General features: G+C 52.2%; 1 protein-coding gene across 1 annotated transcript in view; it reads right to left on the reverse strand.

The window, feature by feature from the left end:
- LOC111156282 (ATP-binding cassette sub-family A member 17-like) overlaps positions 1–27544 on the reverse strand; it is a 69546-nt gene that overhangs the window by 24165 nt on the left and 17837 nt on the right. Inside the window, 11 exon segments of the mRNA XM_022517060.1 lie at positions 965–1118; positions 8821–8919; positions 13556–13706; positions 14981–15191; positions 15420–15575; positions 16430–16584; positions 17569–17698; positions 18796–18921; positions 18923–18940; positions 19764–19879; positions 19882–19935. Coding sequence (XP_022372768.1) covers positions 965–1118; positions 8821–8919; positions 13556–13706; positions 14981–15191; positions 15420–15575; positions 16430–16584; positions 17569–17698; positions 18796–18921; positions 18923–18940; positions 19764–19879; positions 19882–19935 — 1370 coding nt within the window.

A 27544-nucleotide genomic window follows, 5' to 3' on the forward strand; every position in this document is an offset into this window, starting at 1 on the left:
GAGGGGCCGCCGCTCGTCCACCTAGAGACTATGCGGGAAGAGGCTTGGTGGTCAGGTCTGAGTCAGGGATTCCTACGTTCCTGGCCCCAAACACTGACGAATTCCTGAAAGTCTCTACCAGGGAACCCAGAAATTTCCTGCACTGGACACGATGAAGGCCACAGTCAACGGAAGTGTTCCTTTAAAGGCACCGCTCTCCACGTGTCTGAGGTTGTACCCTGAGAAACCCTCCCTGGGAAGTCTCCAGAAGCAAAGCGTGGCCATGCGGAGCCCAGATGAACCTCTTGCTGGAGTCTGGAGAAGAGCCTGGGGGGTAGCTGGCCTCCATGACCCCGAGACCCTTTCCAACTCAGAGGCCCCGTGGATGATGGCGTGTGATTCAAGATTATGAAACAGTGGAATCAGTCTCTTCCCTAACCCATGAAAACCAATCTCACTATTTCACAGGTCATACCTTTTGGATGGCCAAAGCGAGACCATTTTATAGAGGCACATCCATATTTTTTTTTCAACAATAAAAGAACATGATAGGTTATCCATGTATTTCATAAGGATGCTTAAAAAAATCTTAAACTCCCAGTGATCTAACACATGATCTATTTCACAGTGAGAGAGGAAAAAGGAAGATTAAACATGCTTTTGTGGCCAGCAGACTTTTATTCTTTCTTCTTGGTGAGAAGAAGGGCCAAGACCTTTCCTGTGACCTTTACCGTGACCTTTTCCGATACTTTTCTCCGTTGGGTTAATCCTGGCCACGAAACACTGGGATGTTGCCTTTGAACTAGAGCCGAGAGCCTGGCATTGCTGAAACCTAGCGGGGGCCTGTCTTTTATGCTGGAAATCTGCACATTTTTCCCTCAACCCCTGTGAAAGGTTGACCTGCACTTCCTGACAGAGGAATAGCGTGATTCTAAGAACTGAACGCTCATCTGCCCTCCTGCGTGCGTGGGACATTCTTGCTCACCCCCGTGTTCAGCTGGACGGGCAGGCCCGGCTGCATTGAGAAGATCTGGGACTGGATGCGTTTAATCCCGCTGACAGACACTCTTTGTTGGAACTGCGTGGAGGAGATCTTGAGGGCTTGGACATCTGTGTTGCTGTCTGACAGCTTGTTAACCCTAAACCAGGCCGAAACAAAGAGAAATGCAAATTCACAAAAACCACAACTCACGTCAGTTTGTTCGGATCTAGAGAGTCTTAAACAGGCCCCGAGTAATGCTGAATTAACTGAATATTGAGTTAACGGACCAATGGCACTTCCAAAGAACGGAGGCGGCCTTACGCAAATGAAGGCAAAAATGAAATATCACTTAATATCTATCTTATGAGAAAAATCGTCAGTTATAAACATAGCATTGCTGACCGTTTTGGCCGGGGCGGGCAAACTACAGCCCAGGGCCAAATCTAGCCCAAGGCCTTGTTTTCTGTTTGGTTCTGAGCTCAGAATGGGTTTCACATTTTTAAATGGTTACGTATTAAATGGTTATCAAAGCACCAACATACTCTCCTTGATTATGCCCTGAGTCTACATAGCCTAGAATATTCCTCTCTGGCCAGAAAAAGTTGGCTGAACCCCGCTCAAGGCAAAAAGACGTTTTCATTGCTGGCAACGAACTGTTAAGAAGTCAGGAAAGATATTTTTATTCATAGCCTCTGGGTCAGTTATTCCTCTAATGGGAACTTTTCGCAACAAAACAGTCCAGTACAGTGTGGCTCATTTTCCCTCTAGTACAGTTCGGTAAAAGACGGTGTGTTTGTTAGTGTCTACGGCGGTGGCACAATTATCCCCAGATTTAGTGGCTCAAAACAACAGAAGGGGTCTATTGTCTCCCACAGTTCTGTGGGTCAGGAATCCGGGATGGTGGGCGATGGGCCAGGGATGTGGTGGTCTGAAGGCACAGCCGACGCCAGAGGATCCCCTTCCAAGATGGCGCCCTCCCATGGCTGGTTTACCAGCTAGCTCTCCTGAGTGGGGTTCCGACAAGAATGTCGGTTCTAATTAACATTAACGATCAGGGTACATGTGAGATAACAAAGACGTGTGTCAGAAATTCACTCATTCATCCCCGGGGGGAGGGAGTGAGCAGCACTCCCGTTGAGTTGAACACTACTTTTTTTTAATACTGGAAGGATAGTTCCTCACGTTTTGTGCTCTTCTTAATGAGATGGCTGCCTATGGGAGACGTTTTCAAACTTCCTTTGCGTTATTCATGTTTTCTCCATGACTTTCTAAGTCTAGACAATCAACTAAACCCTGATTTACAGCGTGTACCGAGTTCTGTGGTGTAGACGGTCTCACTGTGGTCGACTTCAAACTGTTGACAGATACGCCCGTCGCACAGACACGAGTCAGTGTAGACAACCCACGAGCACCGGTAACAGTAGGACACAGCCAGAGCAGGAGGAGGTGAAGTCTGTGTGTTACCGTTTGTGACACTGTGGTTTGTGATGAGAAATAGATATTTGGTCTTCATTCTGGTCCTGGCACTGAGCTCCTCAAACACTTCCAACTTCCCAAGAGGAGACAGCGGTTAAGGTGTGTTTTGTCATGTGAATGACAGGACTTTCAGAAAGCGACTGAGGATGGGGGCCGGTTGCCTGGGGAACCATCCACTTCATGGCAAAGTTGCAGTTTTCAAGCCCACGTCCGAACCTCCTGGGAGGCGACAGGGGCTGGAGATCGAGTTTAAGCACCAGCGGCCAGCGACGTAATCCATCCACCGTGCACATGTCCGGAAGCCTCCACAAAAACCCGAGTGGGCAGGACTCAGAGGCTTTCCAGTTGGTGAGCACGTGGAGGTGTGGGGACCGTCGCGTTCTCAGAGCACGTGGACGCTTCGGACCCTTTCCCTGTGTCCGTGTTCATCTGGATCCGGAGGCATATCCTTCATAATGACCTGCTAACTGTGAGAGTGTTTCTCTGAGCTCCATGAGCCGTTCTAGCAAATGAATCGGAAAGGGGTTGTGGGGACGTCCGGTGTGTAGCTGGTTGGGTCAGAAGCGCAGGTGACCACCTGAGTGGGACTAGGGTCCAGAGTTGGGGGTGGGGGGCAGTCTTGCCGGCCTGACCCCCTCACCTGGGGATCTGACGCCATTCATCCAGGTAGGAAGTATCAGGATAGAGTTCATTGCTTGGTGGTGTGGAAAAAAAACAACACACACCAGAATGGATATCACAATTGTACCCCTGTTTTTACCATGACTTATTTATAAGCATGAGCAATTTAATTTTTAATAATTGCTCTGTTTCACTGGCTCACACAATTCTCGATAATTTAATAACTGGCTCTCGTGAGCCAATGTGAGCCAACTCCAGCAAACCTCTGGAAGGCTGAGAGAGCTAGCGAGCAGGGCTCCCGGACACTTTGGTGACCTTGCCTACGAGTCACCCAGTCAGTTCTGCAAACTTGCTGCTTTTAAGGGTCAGCCGTGCTTACGGTTAGGGGGCGAGGCTGGAGCGAGCCCCTGGGTCTTGCTCCCACCGACGGTGCGCCCCGGAGGCCCTCCCTGCCTTTTGCTGGGCTCTGCTTCTCCCGTCGACGGTTCCTCCATGACTTTTCCAGGCGTTGTGCTTGTCCGTTCTTTAGCGTTTCTACACGCAGGGGGTATTAGTGACGACCCCGGGGATTTGCGGGGCCTCTCGTCAGGACGTCATCTGCCACCTGCGGTGGGTGTGTGGGGAGAGGGGACACCACGGGGCACTTCGCCACAGTGTTTTCTTTGATATTTCATGGCGTAAGGTCGTATTTTTACATTTTTCCTCTTCATATGGTTTCTGCTAGTAGAATTTTTTTTTCCTATTTACAAAAATAAGAGTGTCGCTTATTAAGACTGAATTTCCAGAGGGAGGGAGGGGGGTTTTCTATGGTGGGATCTCTGCGAGCACCTCATCGCGCATTCCTCAGACACCAGAGTGCGAGCTTCTCGGAGGCTTCCGCCCTGCGTAGACGGGATCCAGCTCGTCCCTCAAATCTCTGCCTCCTGGTGTCTGCTCTCTGCCCTCCTCCCCCAGTTTTATTGAGATACAAGTGATATATGTGCTTAGAAGTTTCCGGGGTACGTATACACTGTGGACAGGTCCGTCGCCTCATGTAGTTATAATAGCTTTTGCTTGTGGTGAGAGCTTTTTCGATCTGCTCTCTTAAAACCTGTCAGATATACAATAGAGGACCCTTAACTGCAGTCGCCTGGCTGTACGTGACACGCCCAGAACTTACTCGCTGTGGAACTGCAGGTCTGTGCCCTGTGACCCTCTTTGCCTGATCCCCCCCCAAATCCCCCCTCACCCCCCCACCTCCGGCGACCACACAGCTTTTCTTGGCTTCCAGGAGGTTGTCTGTCTGTGTGATTTTGAGATTCCTCACGGAAGTGAGACCATACAGGACTTGTTTTTCTGTCTGATTTATTTCATGGTGCACGATGCCCTCAGGGTCCATCTGTGTCAATGCACCCAGTAGGATTTTCCTTCTTTTTGATGGTGAATAGTGTTCTGTCGTGGGGGCTGGGGTGTGCACACGGTGTAGAAACGTTTTACTTTGATACCATCCTACTTGTTTATTTTTGTTTCTGTCGCTTATGCTAATCTCCTCCCCTAGATGGTGACCTGCACCTAGTGCCTCACTTTTTTTTTTAAGTTGTAGCTTTTTTTCTTTTTTGAAGATTTTATTTATTTATTTGAGGGGCGCCTGGGTGACTCAGTGGGTTAAGCCTCTGCCTTCCGCTCAGGTCATGATCTCAGGGTCCTGGGATCGAGCCCTACATTGGGCTCTCTGCTCAGCAGGGGGCCTGCTTCCTCCTCTCTCTGCCTGTCTCTGCCTACTTGTGATTTCTCTGTCAAATAAATAAATAAAATATTTTTTAAAAAGATTTTATTTATTTATTTGACAGAGAGCAGCGTGAAGAGCAGAGGGGAGAGAAAGAGGGTTGAGCAGACTCCCTGCTGAGCGTGGAGTCTGATGCGGGGTCGATCTCATGACGCCAAGATCATGACCTCAAGCTGAAACCTAGAGTCGGACGGTTTAGCGACTGAGCCATCCAGGTGCCCCTAGATAAATTTTTTTTTTAAAGACACTGAAGATTCGTACACAACAATTAACCCACTGGACCTTTGGTTGTGCACAAGACACCGCGCCCAGCCACTGAAGAACGCATGTTGTAAGCTGAGCCACAGACGGGAGCATTTTGAAGGACGGAGGCTACCGGAGTGTATGCTAGGACCAGAGTGAAATGCGGCCGAAATCAAGTGCGTTAACAAGACAAACAAGGCAAGACCAAACAAGAAAACGGTTTTTAAAAACTATCTCCCTGAATTTGGAAATTAAGAAACACAGTTCTGAGCAAGCCACCAGTCAGAGCAGAAAGCACATGGGAAAATAAGCAGAATTCTAACCGAATGGTAAAGAAAATACTACATAGCCAAAAAGCTGAGACACAGGCAAGTGCAGCTCAGAGGGAAATTTGTATTGCTATGTATTCCCCTCCCCAGGAGAGGCCGACCTGCCTCTCAGCTCGCAGTGGGCCGGTTGTGTTCCAGCCCCTACTGTGAGATAAGCAAGTGGAGACGTAAAGACTTGGAAAATAAGAAGCAGCACCGTCTTTACACATGACGGTTACACACAAAATACTAAGGAAATCCACCCCTAACTGTTTGAATAAGGGAGTTAAATAATATCTCCAGGTGTAGAGAATGCAAAAATGATTTCTAGATCTGCTACAAGTGATTGGAAATGAAATTCAGAAATCCATTTCCAAACTTTCAAAAACTACGAAATACGTAGGAGTCAGTTTCACAAAAGATACGCAGAACTTCTGGAAACTGCAAAACAGGGAGGATAAAAAAATTAGCGATGACCTCCCAAATCAACGAAGCCGTGTGTAATAGCTGTGGATTGGGAGGGTGAGTGTTTGAGGTAGCTGTCCGTGAGCCCCAGATTAATCTGTAGGTTCACTTAGTACCACTCGTATCATATACCCAGCAGGTAAAAAAAAAAAAAATAGACTCAGGTAAAAAAGAATAGACTTTACAGTCTAGAAACTTTTACGTTATAGAAAAACCAAGCAGAAAGCACTGAGTTCCCTTTTATTTATTCTACGCCTGCTCCCCCCCTCCCCGTTTTCCCTATTGCGAACAGCTTGCGTTCACGTGCTATTACCAGCTGCAACCGACGGACCAGTTTTCCAGCAAGTTCTTTTTTTTTTTCCCCCAAAAATAGAAACTGATGAGTTTATATTTAAATTTACATGTTAACACAAACAACCTATAATGGTCAAAACAATCTTCAAAAAATAGACCTGGAGAAACCATCTGCTCCCTGACTTCAAGACGTACCACTAAGCTACAGCGATCACAGTGGCGTGGGACTGGCTGGCGTGGGACAGCAGCGAGTTCCATGGGACAGGGTAGGGGATGTAGAAATTGACATACACGTCGACTGATTTTCGGTGAAGGCATCCAAACAATTTGGTGTGGAAGAACGTCTCTTCCCCAAATTGTCCCTCGAGCCTGGATACCCACGTGCAGGAGAATGAACCTCAGCCTCTTGTCACTGCACACAAAAGTTAGTACCACGTGGGCCGCAAAGCTAACGCGGAAGCTGAAATGGTCCCGTTCCCAGAAGAACACATAGCAGAATGACTCCGTGACGCAAGGGTGGGCTCTGAGAACAGGAAGAGAGAACCCTCAGGCGGGGCGGAAAACGGGCCTGACAAAGGACTCGTATGGAACCTTAGGGTCGATATTTGTGCCCCTTTTGGTACGTCTGTTATACTTCGATAAAAATGTAATTGTTTAAGAGAACTCAGAGGAGGCATTGAACTGAGGATCAGACAGAGCTGGAGGGAGAAGAGGCAACCTGGGTGACACGTCGGGGGATATTATCCGGCATGCGGCTCCGGCAGGCGGAGGGCTGGAAAAGGTGAAAAAGAAGAGAAAACTAACAGAGCACCGAGAATGAGAAGATCTAACCCCTGTCCCACGGTGAGAGAACGGAGAGCAGCGGACACACTGGGCGCTGTGGAACTCAGGAAAGGCATTGCACTGGGGCCGGAAGTCCATCAGATGTCCAGGACGGTAATTAAAAAGAAAACTGAACCAAGACAGACCATGGGTAACGTGCATGACTTCTGAAGCGAAGAGTGGCCAGATTTCTTTCAAAGGAGCACGGGGTAAACCTACGGCTCACTTTCAGCAGCAAGAGTGGAGACTCGGAAATAGTCTGGGAATAACTTTCTTTCTTTTTTTGCAAGATTTATTTGAGAATGAGAGTGAGAGAGAGCATGAGTGGGCGAGTACGGCTGGGGAAAGGCAGAGGGAGAAGCAGACTCCCCACCAAGCAGGCAGCCTGGTATGGGGCTCGATCCCAGGACCCCAAGATCACACCCCAAGCTCAAGGCAGACGCTCAAACAACTGAGCCACCCAGGTGCCCTGGCAAATAACTTTCAATCTGGTGACAATATCCTTTAAAAATTAGAGAACTAAAATCATTTCCAGACCCCTGCCCCCAAAATACCCAAAAACGAAAAACCCCAAAGACCCCCAACACCAAAAAAACACTAGTGTGTTTGGCTCCTGGATAAAAACGCTAACGGGTACCATGCAGAATGTCCTGTGGGCAGGAGGACAGTTATCAGAGATGGAAGAGGAATGAACCGGGAGAAGGGTTTAAGGCCACTGCTGTTCTCAAACAAGAATACTACAGTTTTGTGGAGTTGAAAAAAGGATTAAAATATACAGTCCATACAAGTTGGTGACGGCAGGATGCGTGCCTGTCCCATGGTCTCAGGTTTTCCAGGAGCAGAGCAAAGATATGACCTCACTCAGCGCCTTGACAAATCACAGAGATGTGTTTCAGTATCTACGCCGACCGCTAAGGTAGTACAGTAAGAACGCAGAATTCCTTATGGTTTGTCTCCCTCCCAACCCCAACTTGTTTCATTTACTCTTCTCCTACCCCCTTAACCCCCCATGTTGCATCTCCTCTCCCTCATATCAGGGAGATCATATGATAGTTGTCTTTCTCCGATTGACTTATTTCGCTAAGCATGATACCCTCTAGTTCCATCCACGTCGTCGCAAATGGCAAGATTTCATTTCTTTTGATGGCTGCATAGTATTCCATTGTGTATATATACCTGGCGATTCACAGACCTGTACCCCCGGGGATAAAAATATATTATATGTTTATAAAAAAAATTTTTTTTTAAATTAAAAAAAAAAAGAACGCAGAATTCCCCACTAGCGTGGGGGAAGAAACTATAGACTGAGGAAAAAGAACCCCCAAAAAGGGAGAGAAAAAGCCACATAGACTGGTGGAAAATATAAAAGAAAATATACATTTTAATGTATCATCAGTAGCATTTGTAAACTACCTGAGTGTTGCACATAACAGACACATATTCCCGCATCTGATCGTCACTCTCTAGCCTTGTTTGGCCTTTGGGGTGAATCAGGGAGAGCAGCCCATCCCCACCCTCCTCGAAGGAAGCCGCCTCCCTGCTTCCTGACGCTCACAGAGCTCTGTGCTTCCACAAGCCCTCGGGTGGAGGTAATAAGCCTTCCTCATTGACTAAACAGCGTCCCAGGTGATACAATGTCTGTTTGGTTTGTTTTTCCCTCCTGGAAGGTGATACAATGTATCCAGCACATCCTTGCTGGGCAGTATCCCTATTTCTGGAAGTCCCCATGGGAGGCTGGCGGGCCACCCTGCAAGGGCGAGGGCGTGCCCCGGAGAAGCCAAGCGCGGGACAGGGGTCAGATGCAGGACCCTCAGGACCCCTCCCACTGTGAGAGCCTTGGGGGTTGCGGCTGCAGCCTTGCTTACCGCATGAAGACCTCCTCCATGGTGGTGACCGCAGCTCCGAAGCTGGCGACCCCCAGCTCCTCCCACCTCGCTTCCAGCTCGGTGAAGAGAGATGCAAACCTGCGAGGGAAGGGCGGTTCCATTCCTCATAGGTGGAAGGGGGCCTCCTCCCTGTCACCCCGGGCTTCCCACAGGGCAAACCGTAGGGGCTGGGGAGTCAAGACCATCTTTGTTCAGAGCTCAGCCTTGTCACCCCCCAGCTCCAGGACGCTGAACGTGAGCAGCGAGGGTGACAGCTTTTATCCCAGAGTGTCTGGGACGATCACTCTCACACCCAGCTCATAAATAATTCATCTCTGTCCTGCTGTTTTTGGAGCGCTTACTAAATGCCGGGGGCATTCCAAGCCCTATTCCGCCTCACCAGCTCGGTCTACTGTCTCAACAGCTCTTCAGCTCTTCGAAGACAGCTCTGAAAGGTTAAATAACTTCCCCAAGATCACACAGCCGGATGTAGCCAGAGCCGGAGGCAAACTCAGAGGCCGGCTCAAAAGACTGAGAGTGCTCTTTCCCCGCCCTGTTGTTCCACTAAATGAGGAAAGGAGCTAATGCTTAACCCTACTAATCTCGAGCCCTTCCTTATGCATGCCTTCCATAGTTTGGAGCTGAAGGGATCGGGACTTTTTGTGCGATATTAAGAAATCCACAATCTCCTACGGTGTGGGCTTCTGCTCCTTCAAGCCCGGTGTCCAGACCAACAACGTGCCTTTAAGAAACCTGTGGGCACGTGGGATGCCCCAGAGAGGCCGCACCATGGACCACCATGGACCGCGCGGTGGGTGAGAGTGTGAGCTGCGCACTGTTGGGGGCTGCATTTGAGGCCAGTGTCTGCCCCTTAAGGGTTGTGTGACTCTGAGCTGGTTCTTTTATCTCATCCCTCTACCCTCATTGGGGTGACAGACACGACCTCGCGCCCTGAGGGAGCTAAATGCAAGGACCGTGGCAGAGCAGCCCGCCTGTGCTGTGAGTTCAGTGGTCAGACCCTCACAGGGCACGCTGCCTTGCCTTTCAGTCTCCCGGGACTGAAATCATGCCCATCAATGCAGCTGTCTTGCAGCAAGGTTTACCTATCGGGAAATGCCTTGTTCTCACCCCAGCCGAGAGGCAGACCTTTCCCTCACCCTGCAGAGCGCTCTCCCACCCCCTTCAAGTGATTCCTCTCCCGTCCACACACAACCAGCGTCCGGACTCCTACTGTCAGAGGTGCCTTGTATCTCTGTATCTCATTTCATCTGGGCGACATGTTTCTGAGGTTCAACCACACCAGTGCACGCCTTAATAGTTTCTTCTCATTCATCGTGGAGGGATGTTCAACAAAAGCAGTATACTAGTTTGATCGTTGGTTCCCCTGTTGGTTGACTTTAGACAGAAGGGATAGGGTTTGGGTCAGAGGGGGTTGGGCAGGCTTTGGGCGGCTTCTCCAGGAGCCCTGGGTCACCATGAAGCCGCCATGCCCTGGAGGACTTGGAGATGCTCTCTGATCAGGGGTTCTGGCTGGGCTCAGCCTTCCAGAAATCCCACCGAGACCCCAGACCTAGGGGCCAAGCCATCCTGGAATTCCAGGTAAGTCCATTCAGTGGCTCTTATTTGGCTAAAAACTTTGTGTTCTAGATGTTGGTATTGGTATCAGAGTGTGCTGCTCCCTTCTGTATTTTCTGAAAGATTGGGGAGATTTATTGTCCTAGCAACTGATGCGACCTGCAATTCTCTTTTCGGTAACGTTTGTCATCGCAGATTTGATTTTGTCGGTAGATGCGTGGTTCTTAGATTTTTCTCTTTTACTTTGTGTCCGTTTGAGTAGGTTGTGTTTTTCAAGGAATCAGCCCATTCTACAGTGTCCAGTGTATTTGTGGTATTTTCTCATGTAGTTGTCCTAAGTCTGTGCTTGGGCTGAGAAATGGTCCACTCATTCCTGATGCTGGTTCTTGTATTTCTTCTTTTCTTTAATGGCTTTGGCAGGGTCTCATCACTGTTATTAATATTTGTAATAAACAACGTCTGGCTACTTTAGTCTTCTCAATTTTTGTTGTTGTTGTTTCTAATTCCATCATTTGCTCTCTTCAAATTTATTATTTCTTTTCTTCTCTGTACTCTTCACTTCTGCTTTTTCTCCCTCCCTCAGCTGGAAGCACAGGTCGTAGGTTTTAAGGCTTTCTTCTTTCCTAATGTAGTGTTTCAAAGCTGTATGTTTCCCTCTGGGCACCGCGGTAGCAGCATATGAACATTTCGAGTCTGTTGTGTTTTCATCGCTGTCCAACTCAAAAAAACTCTCTGTAATTCCTTTTTGACCCATAAGCTATTCAGAAGTGTGGTGTTCAGCTTCTGTGTGGCTTTTCTAGGTATCTTTTCATAATCAAGTGGTAATTTAACTCTTCTGCTATGTGATGAGGAGCCTGGCTCATGGCTGAGAGCGTACCGGTGAGGCAGGGATTAGTGTGGGAAGGACCCGGAATCCGCCTCCTCACCGACACAGCGGACTCACTGGCAGGCTCCGTCTAAGGTGCCTGGCACTGGAAGTTAGAGTCAGAGTCATTAGGCAAGAGAAAGAAATAAAAGGCATCCAAATTGGAGAGGAAGAAGTAAAATGATCTGTTTGCAGATGACATGATCTTATATGCAGAAAACTCTATAAAGACGCCACAAAGAAGCTGTGAGAACCAATAAGTAAATTCAGCAAAGGAGCAGGATGTAAAGTCAACACACAGGAATCAGCTGCATTTCTAAGTACAATGAACAAATCTGAAAAGGAAACTACAGAAACAACCCCACTTACCATCGCATCCAACAATAAAATACTTAGGGATTAACTTAATCAAGGAAGTGAAAGACTTGTAGAATGAAAGCTGTCAAACACCGCTGAAGGAAAGTAAAGAAGAGGGAAATCCATGGAAACACATCCCGTGTTCATGGACCGGAAGACGTAATGCTATTCAAACGCCAGTGTTAGCCCGAGCATTCCACAGTTAGTACAGGTCCTACCAAGAGAGCAATGATTTTTTTTTTTTTTTTGCAGAAATAGAAAAACCCATCCTAAAATTCATATGGCATCCCAAGAGACCCTTAATAACAACAACAACAAAAAAAGTGTTGCAAAAAAACAAAATGAGAGAATCACACAAAAGTCACACAAAAGCTTCACAACATGGGATCTGGCAATGATTTCTTTGGACGTGACACCAAGGGCACAGTAACAAAAGAAAAAATATACACGTTGGACTTCATTAAATTTAAAAATTCTGCGCATCAGGAAACACTGTCCTTGGAGTAAAAAGGCAACCCATTGAATGGGAGAAAGTATTTGCAAATTCTGTATCTGATAAAGGACTAATATCCATAATATAGAGAGAAGTCCTACAACTTCAGAACAATAGAAAACAGGTTGGATCAGAAATGGGCAAAGGACGTGAGGGGCACCCGGCCGGCTCAGTCAGAGACGCGTGCAACTCTTGATCTCAGGGTCCTGAGTTTGAGCCCCACCTTGGGGGCAGAGATGACTTAATAAATATAAGTATTTTTTAAAAAATGCATAATAGACATTGCTCCAAAGAAGACCTGTGAATAGCCAGTAAGCACACGAGAAGATGCTCGACATCACCATCATTAGGGAGATGTGAAGCGAAATGACAACGAGTCACCGCCTCACACTCCTTAGGTCGGTTACTGCTAATAAAACAGAACAGAACACAGCAGGTACTGGGGAGCTGCAGAGAAACTGGAATTCTTGTGTGCTGTGGGAGGGAATGCAAAATGGCCCAGCACCCCTCCTTCTATGTAAATATACCCCAAAGAATCCAAAGCAGAGTCTGAAAAGATACTTGTACACCGTGTTCATAACAGCATTATTCACGGTAGCTCAAGCGTGGCAGCCCAAGTGTGCACAGATGAACGGATAAACACAGCGCGCGTGAGATGTGAGATGTGAGATGCAGCCTTAAAAAGGAAGGAAATTGTGCACTGAACCTTGAGTACTTTATGCTCAGCAGTCTAAGCCAGTCACAAAAGGACAAATGCTTCCTGATGTCACTAGTAACAGGAGCTGAGAGCAGCCCGAATCATGGAGACAAAGTGTGGCTGTGGGTGCCAGGGGCTGGGGTGCTCCCAGAAGTAAGGGACCCAGTAGAGAGACAAACTGACAGTGTAGGTGAGCAGGGCGAGTCAAGCACTTGGGCTTTTGAGAATTGAGGATGGGAAGATCTGGAGCTGGGGCTGAAGGGTGAGCCTCTGGGAGGAAGAGGCCGTGTCCTTGGTTGTAAAGATGGGAGGAAGAAAGAAACTTGTGATGGGAGTGAAGGGGACTTCCCATCGGCGGCTCTCATCTTCCCAGAGCTCAGGTTCCTGCTGGAGAACAAGGCGAGGGAGAGGAGCCGGTGGGGGGTGCCAGAGACCACTCTGAAGCCCGAAATAAAGAAAATCGGGCCGAACATTCATCTGAGCTCCGCCACCCAATAAAGCGCTTCTGACTTTAACCTGAAGGCTACTGGGAGCCATCGAGGGTTTTGAAGGAGGGAGGAGATATGACCAGAGCCCCGTGTTTTCGAGTGTGATCTGGCTGGAGTGTGCTGTCTTCCCAGCAGATGCCCAAGGCCTGGGGGGGTCCAGACCCCAGCAGAATAGAGAGCCCTCGCTGGGGAGACGGGCAGAGAGGTGGCTCTGAACTCCATCCCCGCAAACAGCTCCTCCCGTCCTCTGGGGTCCGCACCTGTGTGTGTCCTTTTTAGGAAGAATGAATGTTAATTCTTCTCCCTTGCTGGACTGCAAAGCCGCGTTTGGGATATGGTGATAAATCAGACGGCAGATCTTCTCTGTGTTGCAGTGAGGTTTCTTCACCAAAGTCATATAATATCCGCCGCCTGAAACATTTCGGAGACCCTGAAGCACCCTCACTCCTTTCCCGTGGCTCAGAATGCACAGCTCCGCAGGAAAGTGGAGCGGGGCGGGGGGGCCCTGGGGGGCTGGATGGAAACCCCAAGGAAGTCGCTCTCGAGGCTCTCCCGGGCTCTCATTAAAAGGGCGTGAGGCAGACAATAAGAGAAATGGGGAAAATCTATAGATTATTATCAGTGACATGCGCTGAGGAGAAAGATAAACATGGGAGGGGATTTGGGGGGTCGAGGAGTGTGATTCTAAACAGGGTCATGAGGCCTAAGTGTGGCCAGCGCTGGCCGGGGACGGAGCCGGCAAGGCATGCTGCTTTGGCCGGTGGGACCGAGGGTAGGAGCACAGCAGGGGACTGGAAAAGCACGGGAAACGCCACTGGGTGATGGGACCAGGCCAAGCAAGGCCCTGCGGGCCAATCCTAGGACTCTGACTTTCTCTTGGTGGGAGGGAAGATCACTGTGGAGCCAAGCAGAAGGGTAACACAGTCCTTCAGACAACCGAGCAGAGGCGGGGGGTGAGTTGGCCGGAGAGTGCGGTAATCCGGGAGGGGACGGACGACAGGCCAGGGCGCTAGCCAGGCATGGAGGTAGGAGAAAGGAAGGCCCCCCGGGGCCTGCAGACCAATGAGATCTGGGCTCTGAGAGATGGAGCGGTCAGGGAGCCTCCAAGGTTTTGGCCAAGCTTCCACGAGAAAGGAGCTATCTGTGCTGGGGCGGTGGGTGTTGTCGCTGAGAGCAGGGGCCCCCGGTCTGCTTAGGGTTTGGACGAGCCCCACAGAGCTGGTCGGCGTCCACGCAGCTGCGGAGTAGGCTCCAGGTGCACGCCTGGACACACACAAGTTCCAGCACAGGAGACACAATGACATCAGGGCGTGGGCAGAGGCACGTCCACGCCACGAGCAACAGAGACCTGGAGGGCGTGGGGTCCAGAAGAACAAGAGGGCTGCCGTGGAAACCACCCACACCTGCCCAGGCGCTCTGCACACACTGCTCACTCCTTGAGGAACCCGGTTTTTGAGGTCCGTTTTCTAGATCAGACAGGGAAGGCTGAGGTCGTCCTGGCCACGTGGATGGAGGCTACGAACCGGCAGAGTGAAGCTCAGACCTCGATCTCCTGACTCGGGACTGTCTGCACCTCTCTCCCCGCTCCTGTCTCGGGGGCCCTCCGGGGAAGCAAACTGTCCCCGGGTCAGGGCCAGGGCCCCTGGGGAAGGGAGGCCGCCGGCCCGCCCGCCCACACCGCTCACCGTACTTCCGCTTGAGGAACATCGAGGACCCGCAGCACTGCAGCTCCCCCTTGGCCATGATGGCCACGCGGTCCCCCAGCAGGTCAGCCTCGTCCATGAAGTGCGTGGTCAGCAGCACGGTGCGGTCGCTCTTGTGCTGCTGCAGGAGGTCCCAGATGGCCCTCCTGGAGAGGGCGTCCATGCCCGAGGTGGGCTCGTCCAGCATCAGCACCTGCGGGCAGAGCGGCGGCCGCTGGGGGTGGGGGCAGAGCAGGGTCGAGGGCCGGGGCCGGCTATGCAGGAGGCCCCGTGAGGCTCCAGTTTGGGAAGATGTGGCTGTCCCCACGCTGGCCGGGCCGCTCTGCCGGCGTCCGGGGGCCACAGGCAGCCCAAGCCGCGTGGAGGCTGGGGCCCGAGGCCCCAAGCGGCCGCCCCCGTGCACGGCCTCCCGCCCGCCTACCTTGGAGCCCGCTATGAGGGCGATCCCGATGGAGAGCTTGCGCCTCATGCCCCTGCTCAGGAACCTGCTCAGGGTGTCCTGCTTGTCCTCCAGGCCGAGCACATGCAGCGTCTGCTGGACTTCCTCGGGGCACTTCCGACGGGACAAGCCCTTCAGCTGCGAGAGCGCGGACGGAGAGGTCCGGCAGGGGCTCCCGCGGGACAGGGGTGCTGGCCTGTCCAGTCCGTGAGGAGCCTGGCCTCGGTGTCGTCCCCTTCCTTCCACGAGCAGCACCTGGTGGCCTCATGTCCCTCCCTACCTCCCCGGTAGACGCCCACCAGTCCAGCCAGCACTTTGCTAGCATATACGTAAACTCGGCACAAGAGGCTTACCACCTTTGGGGAAAGGGATGCGCAAAAGGCTTTTTGCATTTTGAACCGCATGAACATCCGTCTCATCCACACTGAGTGCGGCACATTAAAGGATCGCACATCACGACCAAACGGGAGGTGTCCCAGGGAGCCTCAACCGATGAAAGATCTGTGTTGCGTAATGAAGAGTCTGGCCGGCCTCTGTCCCCAGCTACTGGGAGGGACCTCTAAATCCTTGGAGTGATGGGCGTCCTGGTTATTCACCTCGTACCCTGGGGCCACATCGGAGTTTATGCTAATGCGTTGACTCCAGACCTGCTGGGAGTGGGGAGGTGTGCCCCAGGATTGGACCTTTCGGGCCTGTGTGATGAAGCTCCGAGAGAAACTGGACACTTGCTGGTTAAGTGAGCTACCGGGTGCATAGCCACATCCCAGCAGGACGGACACGGGCCCAGACCTCACCCTGCATGTCTCTCTTCTTCGCTGGTCCCGATTTGTATCCTCTGTAGTCAGACCGTACCCCATGCCCCCGGCCCCTTCCTGAATGTTTAGGGACTCGCGTCCAGGGAGTTTTCAGGGCCTGCTGGGTCGGAAGGCTGCAGGCTGCCCCTCCTCCAGATCGGACGCAGAGGAAACACAGCCCGCCGTCCGTGGACACACCTGAGCATAGAAAGAAAGATGCTCGTCTACGGTGAGGTCTGGGAACAAGATATCGTGCTGGGGGCACCAGCCCAGGCTCCTCCGGATCTCAGCCATATCGCGAGAAATTTCATACCCCTTGACATAGGCCCATCCACCTGAAGGGGGAATAAGACCTAGGAGCAAGTACAAGAAATATGCCAAGGTGATGTTCCTGCAGAGCACCCTGCAGCCCCGCGGCTCACAGATGCCCAGTGCTCGCATCAGATGGCCTCACTCCTTGTCACGGTCAGTGACCTCCATGGACTGTGTGTTCTGTGACCCTGAATGAGGACGTGTGGCAGGAACAGAGACGGAGACATCCCTCCTGCCTCTGAGGAGTGCCTGTCCGGCTAGGGAATAAACACATGGGCGCACGGAAAGCAAATTACACTGTCGTATGAGCTAGGCGATACTGCGGAAATGGGGTTCGCTAGAACGCTTCACCGACTGAGCCCCCCAGGCGTCCCTCATGCATTAAAGTTCTTAGCAAACACGGGAAAATATAAATTCTGATTTTTTAACTGACTTTTCCACAAAATGGTCTGTTGAGGTCATTTCTCCACATCCACGTAATCTCCATAATTTGGGCAGGCTAATAAGATTTCACTGTTACGAATACACGCTCTTCATTTATCCAATGCATGCTAATTAGTTAGTCAGTGGTTTGTGGTGTTCCCGAAGTATGAACTTGTGAGAGGACTTGGCCTTCTTTCCCATGTATCTCCTTCCTCTACGTCAACCTAAGCAGATTCGGGGCGCCTGGCTGGCTCAGTGGGTCCAGCTTTTGGTTCCAGCCCAGGTCATTGTCTCAGGGCCGCGCCCAGCGGGGAGTCTGAGAAGCTCTCTCTGCCTGGGCCTCTCCTTGTGGGAAGAGACGCACAGAGCCGTGTGCCAGCCCCTTGACCGTGTATGAGACCTACTTCCCCAGACGGGAAGAGCCACCGATGCCCTCTCCCGAGTACGGGGTCACGTGAGCCACCAGACACACTACAGATGGTAAAACAAGGAAACAGCGAGTGCTTCATATTACACATTGGTGAGCTCTGAGGAGGGCCGATGGAGGCACTCGGGGCAGGTGGAAGGCTCCATTCCTTGAGGGGCTGGCCCGGCCCGGGTACCTGCCAACATGCAGCACAGGGTGGTTTTGCCGGCTCCGCTGTGTCCCAGGAGGACGGTGATCTGCCCCTGGTACAGGTTCATGGTCAGATCTTTGACCACTCTGTGGCTGTCCCGTCCCATGTCATACACCTGTGGAAGAGTCAGTGTGTGACCGACTCCCTAACGGGCCCGGGGCATTCCTGAAGTATCTACGACCCACATCAAGTCCCAGGGAAGCCAGTCCGTCAGTGGGAATCCAAGTGGGAATGTGGACGGGAGTCCTTCTTTCGGGGTGTAGCTGCCCGGGGCTGCCGGGGAGCCTGACGGGGATGCCATGCCGGGGGTTCTCCCCGACACCCACGCCACAGAGGCCAGGGCTTGAGGAGGCAGGGTTTGGAGCTTGGCAGGGAGTGTTCTCCCTGCTTCTCGAGCCACACCTTGCCTCGCGTGACGTGGCAAGCCCCTGGGAAATCATGCCAGAACCACGTGTATGCAGACAGCCTGTTTTGCGAGCAGAGGGGAGATCCCTGCTCTCGGAAGCCGCACTCGTGCCTGGCTGTTCCCGCTACTGCCATGCGTGAAGGAGCTGGAGCCATCCCCTGTGTTGTGAGTCCCCTGGGCTACGATGGGACAGCACCCCGCCCCCCCTCCCTGGCTCACTCCTGCTCCCACAGGCAGAGGAAGGCGGCACGAAGCGTGACAAGGACACCGCCTCTCCCTGCGCTCATCGCATTTGAAGAACAGAAGATGCCGAAGGAGAAAATGGTGCTTTGTGGGACGTGTGGGGGCACAGGGCCAATGTCTAGGCATCTTGTCCCAGGAGCGCCTGGTCACGCGGGGCTCTGCATGCAGGAAAGGCCCAGCGAACGCTGGTGACAGACAAACACACCCCATCTGGAAGCCCGTCCCGAGAGCCAGGGCACCCAGCGACCGGGTGTGTGAACCATGGAGGAACAGCGTGAGCCAGTGAGGGGCTGAGCTCCAGGGTGTCCCTGGGCAACCGCGCTGGTGCGGTGGGGCTGGGGAGAGTGTTTCAAGAGATGCCACCGAGACCCTCCACCCTCCTCCACTCCACTGCACGACAGCAAACAGGAGACATTTCATATTCGATTCCTTTCCTGAGGACAACGTCACAGGAGGAAATCCCACCTCTACCAGAGAACAAACCTCGTAACCACCGTCAGAATTAAACACAAGCCTCTACAAACTATTCGTCAATTCTAGGAGGGAGGGTCATGCGCTGATACCTTGTAGAGATGCTGGATTTCAATCCCCTTCACCAAACTGGTGGGCTCTTCCTGAAAGAACTTGCTTTCCGCAGGTTTGCTGGGGTCCCCCAATGTCGAGCACGGACCATGTGAGGGGCACGGACTGTCCGCGCCAGTGTGACGGCTGGACAGAAAGTCAACTGACATGAGCCTGTTCGGGTGAATCAACTGTCGTCTCCGGGAAGATAAATAGTATGGTAAATTAAATTCTGCACACTGCCCGCCCCCATCCCCCACCTTTCCTGGTATCCAGCATTTAACGGTGCCCAGAGAAGCCAAGCAACCTGCTCGTGGACTCACTACCGGTAAGCTGCATTTTCGCCCACAGCTCATGGTCCCGAGGTTGGGGCGAGCGACAGTGGGTGCACCGCTCCCAGGCTCCCAGCGAGCTGGGGAAGCCGTCATGTCGGCTGACAGCCTCCCTGGCTGAGCCTGGGGAAATCCTGGGGTGGACACTCCTGCAAGGGCCAGCAGGCAGCCACGCAGTGCCCCAGACGGGGTCACCCCCTTCAAAGACCGTGGACAGGCCCACTGGTGGGGCTGTGGGAACACTGCACCCGCAGGTGACCCCACTTTGTAAGGACACAGTGACTCTGAGAAGTTGTTGGGGTCGCCAAGAAAGGGGGAAGGGAGGCGGTGGTGTCCCGTGCAGACTTTCGGGGCCTGACACGGGGGTGGGCACACCAGGACATCGCAGACACGCCTGTAAGGGGACTCTGCATGGGACACCCGCGGGGGCAAACGTCAGAGACACTGAGATGCGTTCATCACGGTCCCTTGGCGACCACAGCTGGTAGGTTTGGGGTGAATCCAGGCTCGAGAATCTGGCTTAGATTCCCTGGGATTGGAGATTTCCATCAGGACACCGCTGAGATGGCTGAGGGTACGGGGTGGGGGCTTGTGAAAAGGTCTAACGTGGCCTATGGAACAGCAGCACCGGTACTCACCATGACAAAGAAGTACCACGGCTTAGGGACACCATACTCGCCCAGGAGGACGGCCTCCACATACCAGGCCACCACGCTATACAGGACAGCGTCCAGCAGCAGCAGCAGCAACACTGGCAGAAGTTAAACTCCCCGCTCACGCTGCCGATAGTTTTCCACCGCATACCCGTGCCTGAGCCAAAGGAAGGACGACGTCACTGCACGGAAGCCAACTGCTCCCCCCCATACCGCTGGCAACCAGGCTGCTGGCAGGACTGCACTGCCTGGGAGTCAAGGGATGGGCACAGGGAATGGGAAAGCGAGCGTCATGGGCTCTCCAGTGAGATAAGCCACTTTCAGGATTGCCAAAAGTGCTAGTGGTTTCCTTGGGCCAAGAAGGGGGTTCTCCATGCGTCTGCCCCTGGTGGCCTGTTGTCTTGCTGGGCTAATTCTCTCTCCAAGTGAGGTCAGGGTAGTTACCTCCTTACCCTGCAAGCTTGCGTTCTCATTCCCCCTGTGTGGATTACCGGCCCAGCCCCGGGGACCAGCGTCCCGGGAGCAAGCGTCTGGTGCCAACCGTGATCACAGGGGCTCCCGCTCTGCGCTCTGAATCTGGCCCCGTACTGTTCATTCACCGTCCGCGCAGGGCCTCATGCACACCTACTCCCGGAACAGGGAAGGGACGGAGGAAGGGCTCAGAACTGGTTCCAGGACGCCAGGGGTGGGGAGTGATCTGTGTGATGCCAAGTGCCAAATCTAAGTGCCAGCTGACGAAGCTTCTCCTTTTGAGCCTCCGAGATACGGAGCGTCTGCTGCCACCTGGCAGGCTCGTGGTGGAACCGCCAACACAGCAGGAGAGACTCGAGGGGGGGCGAGCGCACAGATGGGCCGGGTCCCTGGTCGCCAGTGCTTGCTGAGCGCCTGGGGATTCAGTTCCAGTCAGGTGTGTTGGGGGTTGGGAGGCCCCGCGGAGGCTGCGTTTCCAAACCCGCTGGTGAGGGGGATCAGGGGCCAGAGACCCACGGGGATCCCATTCCCATGACCGGTGCATCGACATGACTTCCCAGAGTGTCGCCGTTCGCTGGCCACCAATCAGATCTCACACGACTCAGGACGGGTTCCAAGGCTGCAATGGCCACGGGGCACACTTGGCTCCCAAGAGGTCCATCCCTACTCAGTGCAGATCTGCAGGGTACAGAGGGCAGAGGGGCAAGGCTCCTTCCCCACCTCGGCAGACATGGGATCGCCGGTCAACTTTAGGTATTGACTGTGACTGTGTGACCAAAGAATCACAAAACAGAGCTTTAACAAGCAATCCAAGGGAAGTATCCGTGGGACCTGACCCACACCGGGGGGTCAGTCGCCCCAGAAATCCCCAGAGCGCACGCCCCACCCCCCCCCCCCCCCCCCCGCCCCTGGCCAGATGTCTGCAGGCAGCCTCTGGCCCGCTCCTGCCGCTTGTCCGAGCTGACAGTCTCCCTGTACCTGTTCTCCCTGCACCACTCACATGCCACACAACTCGCCTCTCGCCAGCTCATGACTATTTGTTCCAAACCTTTCTCTTCCACCCCCTTTTCTCCTTGCTCCTCCGGTCTTCACGATTCCATGTCATTTCCAACGTTGGTATATTATTTATACTTCTAAAATTTTTTTTTTTTCAGTATCGTTGTAGGCTCTACATTATTCGTCTTTAACCAGACTGTGTCATCAAATGACGTGGCGCGAGGCCCATTCGCGGGGTCTTCCCAGTCCTTCCCCACCCCCGCTACGGTCCTACGTCTCACTTCCGCAGGAGCTCTCAACGCCATAGGCTTCTCCCGCTTTTGCTGTAGACACTCAGTCCTCTTTCAGAGCAAAAAACCAACAAAACAAAAATACCCCCATGAAAACCAAAGTATTTCCCATTTCCGTTGCCCTGCCCCCATCCGTTGCATCCAGACTGCCGTGCGCCAGCCCGTCCTGCTCCCCGACGTCTCAGCCTCCCCGCAGTGGAGGTGGGCAGGGGCCTGAAGTCTGCTTCGGGACTCAGCCAATCTCCTGCTTACTCCTTTCTCTATCCGACGCTTCTAGTCTTCCGTTGGCTCAGTACTGAATTAACGTGATTGGCTCCGCGTAGCCAAGCCTGAAGTAAATTATCTTTCCTCTCCTCCTGGAAAGTATTTATGCCCTCTAGGTTCTGACATTACCCCCTCAAAGAGCCCCTCTTATGTATTTTAATCTCACCTGTTCAAAACACAACAAAAACTGAAGGCGTCTCTCTCAGGGCGAACCACTGGCTTCGGCTCCCGTTGAAAAGCACTTTCGTTCGCCTTTCCGTTCCTCCGGCTTCTTGTAAGGTTTTCCTCCTGCCGCCTGCTGTGCTCTCTCATACGCTGGCATGTCCCATGTAGACGTCTTCTTCGTATTCTTGTCTGGGATTTGCCGGGCCTCCTGACGTCCAGTTTGGGGACGGATCTGGGCTCTGTCTCTTCAGAAGCATTTCTTCTGCCCCCTTCTCTCGTTTCCTGCGGGACCTCTGCTTAAATGGGGGCAAGCCCTCCCCACTCTTCTCTGAATGCTTTCTCAGCTCTCGTGCACATTTTCGCATCTTTTTGGTCCTCTCTGCTGCCTCCTGTGTGGTTTCTTCTAACCCAGTTCCAGGTCATAACCCTCTCTTGGCGGTTTCAAAGGCACCGCGAGCCCACCCAGTACACGCAAACACGGCCTTTAGAGAAGAACGTTTACTGAGCGTTGCTGTCTTAACAATCTGAGCCTTGGTAATTCCGAAACGTGGGGACTTTTCTGCTGGCTTTCACCTACAGTGGCTTACTGCCTTGGGTTTTTAATTGCTTTCTACTGTGTTGCATTTTGCCCTGGAGAACGCGTCTGGGAGGATTCGCCGTGATGGGGATGAAAGTGCTTCTGCCAGGCACCGGAGTGGGGGCTCTGTCCTCCCGGGACCCCCGGAAATCGCGTCCCCGCTTGAGGGTCCCTGGACGGCCCTCGTGGGGTGACCCCAGGCTGCAGCCCCGCCAGATTCTCAGGGGCAAATTTCTCCTGGGTTCTCCTCCACGATGTGGTCAGCACCACAGCACCTTCCCCAAGGCTCTCTCGTTTATGAGGGGTTGGGGTGCGGGTGCGGGGACAGACTCCCTGGCTCCCCTTCAAGAAAGCCAGCGAGGAGAAGAGAATCTCAGCTGTCAACAGAAAGTCCCCATAAAGTTCCCCTATCCACTCCCTAACATAGGAGGAGTCACAGAGACCTTATGAATTCTAACCGCCCCCCTGCTCATTCCGGAAGTGTGGCCTCATCAGTGTTTTCTTAAGGACAGCCACTCACCAGCAATAAATTCTGGTCAGCTTCACACCCTTAACCCTTCACACCCTTAACCCATTGAGACCACCCTGTTTAACAGAGAAGTAAATTGGTAGGTGGTTCTAGGTCATTGGAAATTATCCCTGTTGCAGTAAGAAGACACACAAACCAGACCCAACCTAGAACTCCCATCCCTGCTGCCTGTCCCTAAACCAAGCCGTAGCGTCTAGAACCAGAACTCGAGATAGAAGCCAAGGCTGAGCTGTGAGGTCGCCGTGAAGTCGCTTGCTACAGTGTCCACGGGCGGTTCCTGCTGCCGAGTCGGGCGCCGGTTCCACCGGGAAAGCCTCCTGAGCCCAGCGGGCCCTCGGTTTGGATGTGTTCGCTGCCAGCTTCTGCGGTGGCCGTCGGCATTCTGAGGAATTCTCCCGCCTCCGGAAGGTAGGACACGCGAGCCCGTGGGGGTGCGCTTCCCAAAGTGGAGCTTGCGAGGCCCCCGGGCCGCCCCCAAGTCTGTGCGCCAGGAACGTGGCGTCTGCGAATGGCCCTCCGTTATCTGCAAAGTTCTAACGTGCTCACCGACTCAACTCTGTCTTTTCCATGCAGCTACATCGGCTTGTAGTTGCAAAGTCGTTACTGGCTTTAGCTGGGCTCGCAAATCACCGAGAGCCGCGTGGCGTGAACCGTGTCCTACCACCCACCGTGGGGACGGGGTGGGGGGGAGGATCTGCGGGGGCCTCGGCGTCCCAGAAGGGAAGCAGCCTTTTACGGAGTCTGTGCTCCCACTATGGAAAGGCTAAGGGCATCTGCGGCACTAGCCGGCAGGCATGGATCCGTAAGGGCACAGGTCTGTGACTGCCGCAGACAGCATGGAGAGAGTCTCCTACAGCTTGAGCCCTCCCTGCACAGATGGTGGCCCACGCCGCAGCCGCCAGCCCAGCACCCTACCGACAGCCCCTTACAGAGCCTTCATGCTCTGTAAGGGGCTGTCGGAGAGGAGGAAACGGAGGCTCAGCCACAGTAAGTATGTCTGTGCAGGGTTGTGCAGCAAGGGAAGCACGGTCAGGGTCTCGGGGTTTTCCCGGCTGTGAGCACGGCCCTCCGGACTGGGAGATGAGCCAGGCCGACCGCAGGCTGGGAGACGAGCTCGGGTGCGATGCCGACATTCAGCTCCCAGGAAGTGGAGAGCGCAGGAGCCGGGGAGGTGAGGATGACATCCACGAAGGAAAGAGCCCTGTTGGGACGCCTGGGTGGCTCAGTTGGTTGGACGACTGCCTTCGGCTCAGGTCATGATCCCGGGCTGCCGGGATCGAGTCCCGCGTTGGGCTCCCAGCTCCATGGGGAGTCTGCTTCTCCCTCTGACCTTCTCCTCGCTCATGCTCTCTCTCACTGTCTCTCTCCCAAATAAATAAATAAAATCTTTAAAAAAAAAAAAAAAAGAAAAAAAGAAAGAGCCCTGTTGAGGCTCCAGGCGGCCCTGCCCGAAGCCGGCTTTATGAACCATGGCTGACCTTGGATCTTGTCGACGTCTCTGAGTTTCAGGTTCTCCGTTTGTAACAGGCCTTAAGAACTGCTAATATTTATTAAGCTTTCGCTCTGTACCAAGTACTGTTCTCAGCACTTTCCCTGTAATATCCCATTTAATCCTATAACAGAGTCACAAGTACTGTGGCTTTCCCGTTTCCCAGAGGGGGAAGCGGATGCACCGTCTGCGTGGACTTGCTCAAGGTCAGGGTCCACACAGAGAGCCCCGTGAGGCCAGCACAGCTGTCAGCCTCGGTGCGGAGGGGAGAAAGGCTGCGGTCCATTGCAGGGTCGAGAAGAGGTTCCAAAGTGCTGTCTCAGAGTGGTGTGAGGCAAACTGACCAGGGGACGTGGGTGGGTTGCAAGCCCAGAGGACCTCACTGAGACCCGGAAACCAGTCCGCCCAGGGGAGAGTTTTTCTCCAGCCAAGTTCCCCTGCTCAGGTGTAGGTGCAGGGGACAGTCGACAGGTGTAAGTTTAAGGAGTCAAAGTTGTGATGGGCCCCAGGATCGGAGCGGCTAGGGAAGCCGGCCAGGCACACGGTGGGGTGACGGCTAGTGGAGCAGCGTTAGGGGCGATGATCAGGTGTCTCGATGGGGGTCAAAGAATTACTGGGAGGGGCGGGTGCAAGAGGGAAGAAGCTAAACAGGGAGATGGGGGGCCAAGAATGAGGTGTTTGGAGCAAGGCGTTACTGGCAAGGCTGAGGTTTAGAGAATGAAGCACTCCAGCGAACGCGGAAGGGGACAGGCAGCAGCAGAGTCCTGGGTAAGAAGGAGTGTGGTCTAGTCGGATGACACCCTCCTGGTCAAAGGGGCTGAGTGCTCTGAGCAGGGAGGGCAGAGGCGTGGTCTGGAGGCAGCAGGTGGGAGTGGGGAGACACCTTTCCACCGGCAGCCTGGCGGTGGGCGCAGTCCTGGGTGGCAGCGCTAGCATCCTTCAGAGATCGCCAGGGAGGCATTTCCTGGGGCCCCATTATAAATCACAGATATTTGGGGAGGTGTTTTAAGTTTCAGTTTTAATTTGATTTTAATTTTAATTGTTTTCTCGATTTCCTTTTTGGAGCATTCACTGCTTGCTAGTATCTAGAAACACAACGGTTTTCTGCGTGTTCATCTGTAGCCTTTAAGCTTGCTGAACTTATTTAATGGCTCTAAAAGTTGCTATTGTGGATTCTTAAGGGTTTTCTCTATATAAGATCGTGTCATGTTTGCATGGAGAGAGTTTGGCTTCTTCCTCTCCAGCTGCCTTTTCTGTTTCATTCTTAATTGCTCTGCCTGGAACTTCCAGCACATTGTTGAGCGGCAGAGGGGAGAGTGGTCATCTTACCTTTTTCCCGATCTCATGGGGAACGCTTCCAGTTGTTCGGCATTGAATCTGAGGTTAGCGATAGGGTTTTTGTGAATGCTCACTATCGGTCGAGATAATTCCTTTATATTCTAGTCTGTTAAGTGTTTTTATCATGAAAAGCAATGGATTTTGTCCCATGCTTCTTCAGTACCATTTGAGACAAATAAAAGTGAATAAAATTGTGTTTATTTTTTCCTGCATCCAAAGTAGTGTGTTACATATATTGTTTTTCATATGTTGAATTATTCTTTTTTTTATTAAGCTTTTTATTTTAATTCGAGTATACTTAAAATACAGTGGTGATTATCCTTGTATCCTTGGTATAAATCCCCCTTGGCATGGTGTGTAATCATTTAACTATGCTGTTGGTTTAGTTTGCCAGTATTTTGTTGAGGACTTTTACATCTTTCTTTATAAGGAATACTGGTGTGTAGTTTTATTGGTCTGCTGTCTTTCCCGGTTTGGGTATCCAGATAATGGTGTCCTACAGAATGAGTCTGGAATATCTGTGTTCTTATTTTTCAGTTGTAAGTTTTCTTTCATTTATTCTGTGGGTTATCTTTCCACTTTCTTGATGGTATCCTTTGAAATACAAAAGTTTTTAATATTGATTTAGTCCAATTTATCGAGCCTCTTCCTTATGACTTAACGCTGCTGGTGTCATGTCTGAGAAAACACCGTCTAACCCAAGATCACAAAGATTCATGGCTGAACTTTCTTTTAAAGGTTTTGTAGTTTTAGCTCTTATCTTTGGGTTTATAAGCAACTTTGAGTTAATTATTATGTACTGTGTGAGGCAGAGGTCCAATGTCATCCTTGTGTATGTACACACGCAGCTGGTCCAGTGCTCTTTGTTGAAAAAACTAAACCTGCCCTGCTGAATTGTCCTGGCCCCTTCATCAAAAATCAGTCGATCGCGAACTCTGCAGCTGCGCTACATTCCTGCTTCCTCTTGCGACTCTTCCTGCTATTTGCTCTCTAGTCTGGTCTTGCTTTGCTGTGCATCTGACCTCTTTGGTTTTGCCTTTTCTTTCCGGACATCTGCTTCCTTCTTGTGCTTGACCACAAGTTCAATATTTTGGGTTTTCGTTTTCAGCACCATGTTAGCCTTAACTTTGAAGCACCCTTTGATACTCGTGCTCCAAGGTCCCCACATAATTCTCTTGCTGGACCCCCCACTCCGGCCATGCTCACCCTGGAGCTACTGCGGGATGGGGTGGGGGGACTCAGGATAGAGTTCGAATCAGGAGACAGCGTCCAGGCGCAGTCAGCCTCCCAAGGAACACACTCCCGTCTTGGCGGAGTCGGTATTTGCCAGGACCCACATATTAGAATATTACAATGTGATGTTTGATGTAAGATATTCACAGATGTCAAAAGTAAACTGCCTGGCTTCATTTATAACATATTTTTATTTTTATTTTTGCCCAAGTTCTCGTAAGCCCTCTTTCTGTCACCAGCTGCTGGACCCACCCTCCATGAATGTTTTTACCTCTGCCTCTCTATTGGAATTCTACCACACTCTGACTTCGACCCCATTTCCTGTTATTTGTGTCCCTAGTAGTTCACTGATTCTCCCAATTATTTTATTTTATTTTATTTTAAAGATTTTATTTATTTGGCAGGCAGAGAGGC

Source organism: Enhydra lutris, unplaced genomic scaffold (assembly GCF_002288905.1).
Source record: "Enhydra lutris kenyoni isolate GAN:26980312 unplaced genomic scaffold, ASM228890v2 scaffoldscaffold45, whole genome shotgun sequence".
In the NCBI taxonomy this organism is placed as follows: Eukaryota; Metazoa; Chordata; class Mammalia; order Carnivora; family Mustelidae; genus Enhydra; species Enhydra lutris.